At 40.9% G+C, this 12,500-nt stretch overlaps 1 protein-coding gene across 1 annotated transcript in view; it reads left to right on the top strand.

Annotated features, from left to right (window-relative positions):
* LOC143032116 (uncharacterized) overlaps nucleotides 1–12,500 on the top strand; it is a 602,542-nt gene that overhangs the window by 283,824 nt on the left and 306,218 nt on the right. Inside the window, exon 4 of the mRNA XM_076196569.1 lies at nucleotides 10,206–10,633. Coding sequence (XP_076052684.1) covers nucleotides 10,206–10,633 — 428 coding nt within the window. The remainder of the gene's footprint in view (nucleotides 1–10,205; nucleotides 10,634–12,500) is intronic.

Here is a 12,500-nt window from a genome sequence, read left to right on the forward strand (position 1 = left end):
CTGTTCCACTCGAATACAACACAGACAACAGTCCAAACTTTCGTCTAAGAAAGATCTCTTTGAGGACTCGAAAACCAATACCATCCACTGTGGTGTTGCAGGTTTCCAGTCAGTGAAGCGGGACGCAACAGTTGTTACTTTATATGTTATTATTACTTAGGTTCTAGGTTTTCACTAGTAAATTAGGAGAGACTATGGGGACCCTTTCCCAGTCGATTGGCCTCTAGAATCTCTCAGGGATCTAGTTTTAGACTGTCTAGTTAACTAGTAAACTACGAGTGGTGTTTTTTTGTAAGTACCGTTTTGAAATTCCGCCGTTGTGGCGCTACGGTCGGCACTTGGCGCATGCGCGTTGTGTACCGTTATCTCTTGGCTAGCCACAGCCGCCATTATGGAATCATCTTACCGTGTTTAAGCTTATTTGTGAGTATTTGAAATGCCTCCTCCGATTGAGAATGCCGCCGACTGTGAAATACGCTCTGTGGTTCGTTTTCTTACTGTTAAAGGCGTGAAAGTGGCTGAAATTCATCGTCAGATCAGTGAAGTGTATGGAAAAAACATTATGAGTGATGGGATGGTGCGGAAATGGGTGAGAGCTTCTAAAGATGGCCGTACAAATGTGCATGATGAGGAACGAAGTGGACGACCTTCACTCATTACTGGTGGTTTGGTGCAGAAAGTTGGTGAAAAATTAGTTTCCTGAAGTGTCAAGAAGCGTGGTTTATGAAATTGTAACAGAACCCTTAAACAAAAGGCGTGGCATGCTGAGTAAGGAAATCATTTTGCTTCATGACAATGCCCGTCCACACGCAGCCAATCAAACTCAAAATGTGATCAGATCATTTGGCTGGGAACAACATGATCACCCTCCGTACAGCCACGATCTAGCACCCAGTGACTACCACGTCTTCCTGCACTTGAAGAAGCATCGGAGTGGTCAGCGCCACGATAACGATGAAGATGTCAAAACGGCCGTGTTACAGTGATTCTCTAATCAGGCGGTAGATTTCTACGAGGATGGTATTCAAAAGCTGGTTGTACGATATGATAAATTCCTTAATATTGGTTGAAATTATTTTGAAAAGTAGATTACAGTACTGGCTTTCATGTAAAAATAAAATTGTTACGAAAAGTCTATTTGTTTAATTTTTATTTCAAAACGGTACTTACTTAAAAAAACACTCCTCGTAGTATCAAGACTAGGTAGGAAGAGAGCAGTCGCCGGTTGTAAGCACACCTTGTGTGAAAGGGGCAGATGGAGATCTTTAGCACACTCCGGGGATAGGGTGCCAGCCCCTTGGGGCTGCTCCTCCAGATGGAGGTAAGAGTGTTGACAGGTCGGTCGTAAAGACAGGGAGATGACGCTATCTGACGTCCGTCATGCAGGACCGATAATATTGCTGAATGATTCGCAAACAAATCTAAGATTTTACATATATATATATATTTCTTTTTCATACTTTTTTTTTTTTTTTTTTTTACAAGAATGTAACTCGGAAAGATTATTTGAATTCTGTTTTTGATCATTGTTTGTCGAATTAAAACAAACAGGAAGTTGATAAAAGTGGTCTTACCTCTTTCGAAGCAGATATTTTGAGCACAGGCTGCATGACGCCACCCATGCGCTTGTCATGAAAGAATCACTTCATTATTACAAATCATGCACTAGACACTCCTTGTCCGAATCCCATGCACTTACCTAAAATAACAAAAGAATAGAATATAATAGAATACTAAGCAAAGAAGCAAAGAAGATGAATAAATAGTCACATAAATGCATAGAAATAAATAAGTAAATAAACAGATGATAATTGAATAAATGAAAAAATAAATAGATAAATGGATAAATCATAATTCCTTTTCTGCCAAGAAATTAAGTCCTATGAAATTAATAAAATGGTCTGGCGTTCAGAGGAAGAAAACGAAAAAAATAAAATAGAATATAATAGAATAAAATAAATAAAATAAATAGAACAAATAAAATTAATAAAACAAATAAAATGAAATAAAATAAAATAAAATAGTAATAATAATATGTCGCTCACTTGTATGGGTTCACTCGTGTGCCGCAGTGGCCGCTGTCATTTCAAATGAAACAGGCGAGTCATTGGTACACTAACGATTCGTGTCTAGATTATGTTTTACAAAATAAAGTTGAAAATGAAAATACGATTAAAAATAAAAATAAAAGTAAATTGAAACTGAAAATAAAATATATGGGCTACTCTTTAGGTTATGTTTTACAAAAATAAAATTGAAAATAAGAATAAGATTATAAATAAAAATAAGAGTAAAAATAGAAATGAAAATCAAAATAAAATATATGGGCTACTCTCATTGGCACGTTAACGGACCGTCTTTAGGTTATGTATTACGAAAATAAAATTGAAAATGAGAATATGAATATGAATAAGTATAAAAGTAAAAACGAAAATGAAATGAAAATAAGATATAAGGGCTACTCTCATTGGTACAAAAATGGACCGTGTTTTGGTTTTGTTTGAAAATAGAATAGGAATAGAAATAGAAATAGAAATAGAAATAAAAATAAAAATAAAAGTAAAAATGAAAATGAAAACAGAAATAGAAATCATAATAGAATTAGGTTATAAATAAATATAGAAAGAAAACAAAATAAAATAAAATAAATTGAAAGAGTAAAATAAAACAAGATTAAACAAAGTAAAACAAAATAGAATAAGATGAAAGAGTATAATCAAATAAGATAAATAGAATAAATGGACGCATTAATAGAGCTAAGTAATGAATAATAATTAGATCAACATGCAAAAAAGTATGTAATAAACTAATTTATAAATAGATCAAATGAAGCTGCTAACATACACTTTGCCACTACAAAAATAAATAAATAAATAAATAAATAAATAAAGATATCAATAAAAATTATTTTGTAAATTTTATTGGTGAAATGTTCCGCAGGCACAAAAGAAAACAAGACCCACCTATATGGCAACGTACCCAGCGTTTTTGCTGTTACCATATGAGTCTCAAATGATTTGATAACCATTTCTCAGTTTCAAATGTTTTATTCTAACTCTCCTGTCAGAATAACTGAGGGAATATTGTATGTATTGGATATGCATACATGCAAACCCCCCCATATATACATACACACACACATATATATATATATATATATATATATATATATATATATATATACATATATATATATATATATACATATATGTATATATATGCATATATATGTAAATATATATGAATTTACTAAATAGTTCATACAATTCCATAAAACTACTGAAACAAGTTTCATATTATTTCTTTTTTATTTCGTGTTTTATTGCCCTTTATTATTCCAAAAACTGAATGCTAATAATCTCTTAAGTGGAAACAAATTCCAGATCTCTAGAGCAATCTTCAGTTGAAATGATACGAATTTACATGCTAAGCCATGATTGAATATCTATGAATTTCTTTGGGAGAGTTCAGTACGTCTCGCTTGAGCTTTTACGTGGAACAATGCTGTGTTGCCGCCACATGACCCAAAACGCGCGAGTCACCGTTCCTTACGAGCGCAGAAGTGGGAGGAGGAGGAGGGAGTTGACGAGTGCTTATATATTCATAACCAGGCGCTACTTTGAAATATTTAGGGATTTATATTTTGGGTTCAAATCTCCACACATAGTTTATACTCTGGATGTATGTATGCTTAGATACACAAACACACACACACACACACACACACACACACACACACACACACACACACACACACACACACACACACACACACACACACACACACACACACACACACACACACACACACACACACACACACACACACACACAACTATGAGCATAGCTCTCTTCCCGTAAAATACAACTAGGTAAACTAGGTAAACACACACACACACACACACACACACACACACACACACACACACACACACACACACACACACACACACACACACACACACACACACACACACACACACACACACACACACACACACACACTCATATATATATATATATATATATATATATATACATATATATATACATACATTATATATATATACATATATATACATACATATACATATATATACATATGTATATATATATATACATATATACATATATATATATACACATATATATATATGTATATATATATATATATATATATATACATACATATACCAAGGGCTTTTTCCCCCTACACGGGGGTAGCCAAAAAGAAAAAGGCACAGAAAACACTCCCACCCATTCCATCTCCTATATATTCCACTCCCCTCCACCCTCCCCCCTCCCTCTCATCTCGGCACCTCCTGGATGATGGGTCATCCCTGCATCCTGTCCACTGCCCTGGGTCAGAAGCAGTGTCGCAAGACACAGCACGTCCACAGCAAGGCCGCTTCATAAATCGGCGACCCCCACTCTCCGTCCCCTCATGCAGAAAAGGAGAAGACGGGAAGAAATCCCTTCGGGCTGCGTCAAATTTTTTTTCATACATACTTCCTCACCCCCATCCCCCACCCATTCCCCCTCATTCATCACAGCCTCATCTATACACAACCCCTCTCCATTCACCCCTATCTTCTGTCCTCTCCCGTCCTTCCTCCACAGACATTCCTCTCTTTTTTAATGCCCCTTTTACCCCATCCATCCATCTCATCCTAGGACGCCCCCTCATATTCACTCCTTCCACCTCTGCCTTCCACACTTCTTTTACTAATCTTTCTTCACTCATTCTTTCCATGTGTCCAAACCATCCTAATACTTTTTCATCAACCCTATCTCCCAGTTCCCTTTCCACCTCTGTTCTCCTTCTCACCTCCTCATTTCTCACTCTACCTAGCCTAGTAACCCCTATCATACTTCTCAGACATTTCATCTCAAACACATTCAAACTCCTTCTCTCTCCCTCTCTCATGTTCCATGTTTCTGCCCTGTACAATGCTGTTGGCACAATCACTCCTTCATATAACCTCCTCTTAGCATCCATTCCTAGATGTCTATTTCTCATTACACTTTTTAATCCACCAAGGCATTTACTCACTTCTCTCAATCTACATTCTACCTCCACCCCCACTCCTCCCTTTCCTGCCACATTCGTACCCAAATATCTAAAACTATCCACTTCCTCCAGTCTCTCTCCCTTAATGCTCACTTCCAGCCTGGTGTCAATCTCTCCCCTTGTACCTCTCATCACCTTACTTTTGCCCACATTTATGTTCAGCTTCCTTCTTTCACACACCTTCTCAAACTCTGTCACTAACTTCCTCAATCCCTCCTCTGATCCTGCTACAAGCGGAGTGTCGTCAGCAAACAACAACTGGCTCACCTCCCACTTTTCTCCATTTTCTTTAATCATCTCCAACCCCTGACCTACTACCCTTGCATTCACCTCTCGCACCACCCCATCCATATATAGATTGAACAGCCAGGGCGACATAAAACACCCACCTTTACCTCAAACCATTCACTCTCTCCATTTCTAATCCTAACACAAGCTCTACTACTCTCGTAAAAACTCTTAACTGCTTTTAACAGCTTTCCTCCTATCCCGTATATCTGCAGTACCTCCTACAGTGCCTTCCTGTCTACCCTGTCATTAGCCTTTTCCAGATCCATAAAAGCCCAAAAAACATCCTTACCTTTTCCTATAGCTTTCTTACATATCTGTATTACCACAAAAATCTGATCTACACAACCCCTACCTGTCCTAAACCCACACTGTTCCTCACCAATTACTCCCTCTGTTCTTCTTCTAATCCTCTCAATCAAGACCCTCCCATAAGCCTTCCCAACTACACTCAACAAGCTGATCCCTCTAAAACTACTACATTCACACTTGTCCCCTTTTCCCTTCTAAAGCGAAACTATACAGGCACTCCTCCAGTCCTCCGGCATTCTACCCTCTCTTAAACAAAAATTAAACAACCTCAACAGCTAGTCCACCATAAGTGTCTCTTTTCTTCAGGCATTCTGAATGGCATCCATCCAGCCCAGGTGACTTACCTGCTCTCATCATTTTAACAGCTGCTTTCACTTCATCCTTCCCTATTTCTCCTCCATTTTCCTCACTCATCACTCTCATTTTCTTAGCGCTTCCCATTGCAACTACCTTTCCCTCCCTATCCTCCTTCACATTTAGCAACTCCCTAAAATACTCTGCCCACCTTCCTCTCACTGCCTTCTCTTCCATTATTATCTCTCCATCTGCACCTTTTACCTTTTCTTCTCTACTTGATTCGCCTCCTCTTTCTCTTTTAATTTCTTTCCAAAACATCTTTTTATTACTTTCAAAATTTTCTGTCATACTCTTACCCCATTTCACATCTGCTCTCCTCTTTGCTTCCTTTATCTTATGCTTAACTTCACTTCTCTTTACTTTGTACCTCTCATACGATTCCTTCGTCTTAAATTACAGCCAATCTATAAATGCCTGCTTCTTGTCTTCTACACCTTTCTTTGCTTCCTCATCCCACCACTCACTACCCTTCCTTCTATTTCCTCCCGCCCTCCTTGTTCCACACACCATGTTTGCACACCTTATGACTCCCTCCTTGAACCATCCCCATTCCTCCTCCACTCCTAGTTCTACTCTATCCTTTACTCCCTCCCACTCCTCTTTCAGTTTCTTCTAATACTCACTCTCCTTTTTTCCTCATTTAAGCAGTTCACTCTAAGTACCTCCCTACCTTCTGCCCTTTTCCTCTTTCTCCACCTATTCTCCACTCTCAATTTACCTTCCACACACACACACACACACACACACACACACACACACACACACACACACACACACACACACACACACACACACACACACACACACACACACACACACACATATATATATATATATATATACACATACACACACGCACACAAACGACTTTGCGATCAAGCGAGACTCCTTGAAGAGAGAACAAAATCAGCAGGCGTTAGCTGGAAATAGAAATAAAAATAAAAATGAAAATTCTTGTCGCGCTGAGCGAAAACCTTTGATGCATTGTGGGGCTTACACTCATCGCGAGGTCAGGCGTAATGGTCGAAGGGTCTTCCTTTCGCTTTTGTCATTTGTTTTCGTCTTAAGCCATTCTTCTTCGTCCGTGTCTCTCATGCGGCTTAGGACCTAAGATGAACGATACCCACACGGCTTTATCGCTTATTGTATTCTATTGTATTCCGTTGCAACTGATGATTCCATTCAGACCACATTCATCTGGTCATGAAGCTCCGCCCCTATTGGCAATTCTCTACTCGTATTGGCTGAGAAATGTTGTTCGACTGTTTTCTGTTAATAAAAAAAAAAATGCGTTCAAAATTATCTGGAAGCCTAATCCACAGTAGTTAACAAAAGCTATCATGGCAAAAATCAAATATGTTTTGAAATGAAGCCATTCAGCATGCACATATATGTACATATGAATAGAATCACCAGTGACGGTGATGTCCATCAAATAATTCCGACTGTCGTCCCCGGATTCGAAACCGGCTCGTGACGATGGCGCCGTGATTTCACGAGCCCGGTTCGAATCCGGGGACGACAGTCAGAATTATTTGATATATATTCACTTACACATGCTGTACATACATGCATGTATACGTAAATACATGTGTACGGGAAAAGATACGTACATACATATATACATACACACACATACATACATACATACATACATACATACATGCATATATACATACATATGTACACACACACACATGCATACAGACATATACACATACGCATACATGCATGCATGTTTACATGCGCAGCATATGTACATATAATCATGTATTCTTACCTATATATATGTATATATGTATATATGTATATATATATATATATATATATATATATATATATATATATATATATACAGACAGGTAAACAATCTAACAAAAATACAAATGAATAATACTAGGAGATACAAGCATAAACATAAAACAAACTACAAATAACACGAAAGCCAGCCAACCAACCAACCAGCCAGCCAGCCAGAGCCAGACAGACAGATAGACAGATGACAAAAAAAAGGGGGATTACGTTCAAGAAAAAGGAAAGATCAAGATAAGAACCTGATGTTTGTCTGTTTACTTGGAAAAAACCTTCTTTGGATGTCATTCATCCTCTTCGTTCTCCTTGAATAACCAATAAGCCAATAAAGGCAATGCCAAGATAAAAGGTGGAACATTTCGTAGAAAATCCTTCTACGGAACACAAAGAGACATTCCACCCCTCCCCCCACCCCCCGCCTTCCTCCCGTTCCCTCCTCCTTACGGGACTCCCCCCCCCCTCCCGCCGACCCGCTGGAGCGACGGGTTTATTTGAAACGCTTCAGCCCACGATGTCTCGACGTCCTGCTCTGATGTATGACGTCATGTCCATCTTCAGCTCGGATGGTAGATGCCGCATCTTTGACTTTATCAATATTTCTCTCTCTCTCGCTCTCTCCCTCACTCTCTCTCTTTTTCCCTCTCTGTCTCTCTTTCTCTCTCTTTCCCCCTCTCTCTCGTACTTTCTCTCTCTCCCTCCTTCTCTCTCTCTCTCTCTCTCTCTCTCTCTCTCTCTCTCTCCCTCCTTCTCTCTCTCTTTGTATGTGATTCATCACTCTTGGACCACGTGCTAAACTCATGATCGACAGCTGTTATCCTCTTGGTTGGATGATCATATTGTCTAAACTACGTTTAATGCTAAGGCCTTACGCCTTCCCGTCCCCTTGCTCAAGAGGAGTGGTAACGGCCTGTAGTATCCGTCATTTCATTTTCATGCCCGAAGCGCTAGCCGCTGCACCAGCAAATCATATGTGTGTGTGTGTGTGTATGTGTGTGTGTGTGTGTGTGTGTGTGTGTGTGTGTGTGTGTGTGTGTGTGCATGTGCGTGTATGTGTGTGTGCCCGTGTGCGTGTATGTGTATGCATGTGTGTGTGTGTGTGTGTGCCCGTGTGCGTGTATGTGTGTGCCTGTGTGTGGGGGCGTGTGTGTGTATGTGTGTGTACGCGTGAGAGCGTGTGCGCGTGAGAGCGTGTGCGCGTGAGAGCGTGTGCGCGTGAGAGCGTGTGTGCATGTGTTCGTGTGTATGTGTGTGCGCGTGTGTCTGTGTTATGGTACGTGCGCGCGAGCGCGCGTGTGTGTGTGTTCTTGACAGAGAGCTACTTCAAAGCCGTCACTGGTCGAAGCTCTATCACTCCCTTTCCTTCACCTCCCTTCTCTCACTTTCTTGTGGTTCTCGTGATTGACATGATGAAGATATCGTCCTGGAAGAAGACACTCTTTCGCTGGGCACATAATCCACCCCGTATTGATGGGGAAGATTAATAAACATCAATTCTTTGCTGTCAGTTGTCCATTCATTTCGTATCCCGGCTCTTCCCACCCGCCCAACTCATCCTCCACCCCCCACCCAACCACCCGACTCGAGGAGAGGATGTCTCTCTCTCTCTCTCTCTCTCTCTCTCTCTCTCTCTCTCTCTCTCTCTCTCTCTCTCTCTCTCTCTCTCTCTCTCTCTCTCTCTCTCTCTCTATATATATATATATATATAAATCGTATATTTAATTCTTTTTCTCGTTCAGTATTCTAACACAGTTAAAACCTCTTGTCAACTTTTTAATATACATTATTATATCTATAGGTAAATTTTTACGTATTATCTTAAGTTGAAATTTAATGTAACGTTGGTTAAATGAAGATAGATTTTGCTGTGTTTGGCCGTCTTATTTGCTTGGATTCTATACAAGGCTTAACTGCATTTGGGTCTATCTAATATACTGCTGATAACTCTTTCTTATTTTGATCCCAAATTTGCTCTCAAGCTTAATAAATTTGTCGTCAGAAAAAATATACCTAACTACCTACTAATATTTACATTTATATATTTATCTATTATGGCTACCTCCCTTATAAGGTGGAAAAAAGCCTTTGGTATATGTATGTATCTATCTATTAACCTATTTTTTATCTACGTGAAAAAAAAAAAACGGTAGGGAAACTCAGGTTGAATCAGGAACACAAATATAATTTGACGTTTCCGGGACACGTCTGATTCAACCTGAGTTTCCTTACCACCTTTTCCACTGAACTGTTTCACCTTATTTAACCATGTATTTATTTATTTATTTATTTATTTACTCATTTATTCATTTATTTATCTAAGTATTGATCTTGGGTTACGACTCACGCGTCTCCGTCTCTCACTTTTCAGCAACCACGGAAACCACATCTGAGTCCGGCATCACCCAGACGTCCGGGGTGACGACTTCGGTGACGACTGAAGACCGCGGCGACGAGACGACTCCCGGACAGGAAGGACCAGAAGGAGGTAGCGGAGGAGGCAGCGAGGGCGAAGGCAAAGGAGAAGGCGATGACGGAGGAGGAGAAGGAGGAGGAGGAGGAGGAGGAGGAGGAGGTGACGGGGAAGGCGGTGGCGGAGTGAAGCGAGCCACGACCCCAGAGTCTCCGCCGACGACGACGACGTCCCCGGTCTCCCAGAGGAGCGAAGACCCGGTATGGGAGATCAGGCACCTCCTGCCAGAAGCCAAGATGGAGAACAACTCGGTCGTGGACGTGACCGTCCAGGTCGGGACGACCGCGCTCCTTCCTTGCAAGTTCAGGAGCCTGGCCGAACAACAGGTCAGTGATGAGCAGGTGTGTGGGTTTGCCCTTCTAGGCATGACCACAGGTAGGCCGCAGTTGGCGGCCTACAGCAGAAGGAGGAAGAACACAGCTGCTCTCCAAGCTTGAATTTGGAGTTCTTGCCGGCACAAGGGCCATAGGTCTCACTTTTTTTTTTTTTTTTGGGGGGGGGGGTCTCTACTTCTGGGTCTTTTCGTCCTCTCTTCTCTTTACCTCTCCTCTTCCTAACTCTTCCTCCCTTCCTCCATCCCTCACCCTCCCTCTCTTCTTCCTCTCCCTCTGTCATCCTACTTCTCTCGCTCTTTCTCTCCCTCTTCTTTTCCTTCTTCCTTTCCCTCTCTCCCTCTCTCTCTCTCCCTATATGTGCTGTCGGGATTAACCAAATGCTCTAGCTTATTGCTCTTCCGTGCTCTATCTATTCCATAGTGAATGATGACGATGGTGATTGAAGTTGACGATTATAATGACAACAATGGTGATGGTTGATGCTGAAAATGCTGCTGCTGATACTGCTGTTGCTGCTGCTAGTGAGGATAAGGATGATCATAATGATGATGATATTGATGATAATGGTGATGACGATGATGATGATGATGATGATGATGATGATAATGGTGAGCAGGGATGATGTAAAGCGAGATAGATTGGGAAGGGGCCAAGGAAGAGGTGGTGGTGATAGTGATGATGATGATGATGATGATGATGATGATGATGATGATGATGATGATGATGATGATGATGATGATGATGATGATGATGATGATGATGATGATGATGATGAAAGCGAGATACAGCTAGGGAGGGGGGAAATGATGGAGGTTGAGGAGGGAGGGGGAGGGGAGGGGGAGTGGAGGTAAAAAAAAAGGAAACTGAAAAGAAAGAGAAATGAGGAAAAGGAACTGAAAAGAATCAGGATGAGGGCAGGACTAAAGTGAAGGGAAGGAAGAAGAGGGAGAAAAGGGAGAAGGGAAGGAAAGGGAGAAGGGGAGGAAAGGGAGAAGGAGAGGGAAAGAACAAGGAGGAGGGGAGGAAGAAGGAAAAGGTGAGGAGAAACATGAAGAAAAATAGGGTGATATTGGGGGGAGCGTGACAGGAAGGAGGACAAGGAAAACAGGGAGAAGTATAAAAGGGAGAAAGAAAACGGAGAACAGGGGAAAGAAGAAAAAGGGAAAGAGGTAAATTGGAAAGGTAATAATGAAAATATATATGAAAACAAAAATATAACTGAGAAAGGAGAAGAGGGAATGAAGAAAAAAAAAGGAAAGATAAAATAGGATGAAAGGAGAAAGGAGAGAGGGGAAAGGGGGGGGGGTTGCCAGCTGTAGACATTAGCTGTTTGCCGCTAAAATGCCTCTCACTGCTGGCGCTTGCCATTGGCTGAGCATTTTTTTTTATTGTAGCCGTGTCCAGGCCTGTACACGCGGCTTTCTTTTTTGTAGATATACCCAGGCCTATACATGATACATATACAGCACGACATCATCATCTTAATCCCATTTAAAGGACCTGAGGAGGTCTTGGGAACTTGTGCATGAGTATGGGGAACCACGTCCCCTTTTCCCTACTCCCCCAGGGGCTTCCCTGAGGGACGTGGCTGGCCCACGGGGGAGGCAGGGAAGTCCAGGGAACTGGAAGGACAACCTCCCCTGTGGTCTTCCTTCTGTGGGAGTGAAATGTTTCAGTTTCTCTTTTGGCAGAATATGACACATTCAGGTACAGGTATGTGTCTTCGCTTTTGTTTAATTATTTTTTGCCACTACCCTGGCCGTGACTTGGGTAGTCTGTCTGTATTAGGGTGTTTCTTGTAAAATTATAATGATAATGTTACTACTACTATTACTACTACTGCTACTACTACTAATAC

Source organism: Oratosquilla oratoria, chromosome 13 (genome assembly GCF_046742065.1).
Source record: "Oratosquilla oratoria isolate Oo_2021 chromosome 13, ASM4674206v1, whole genome shotgun sequence".
Classification (NCBI taxonomy): domain Eukaryota; kingdom Metazoa; phylum Arthropoda; class Malacostraca; order Stomatopoda; family Squillidae; genus Oratosquilla; species Oratosquilla oratoria.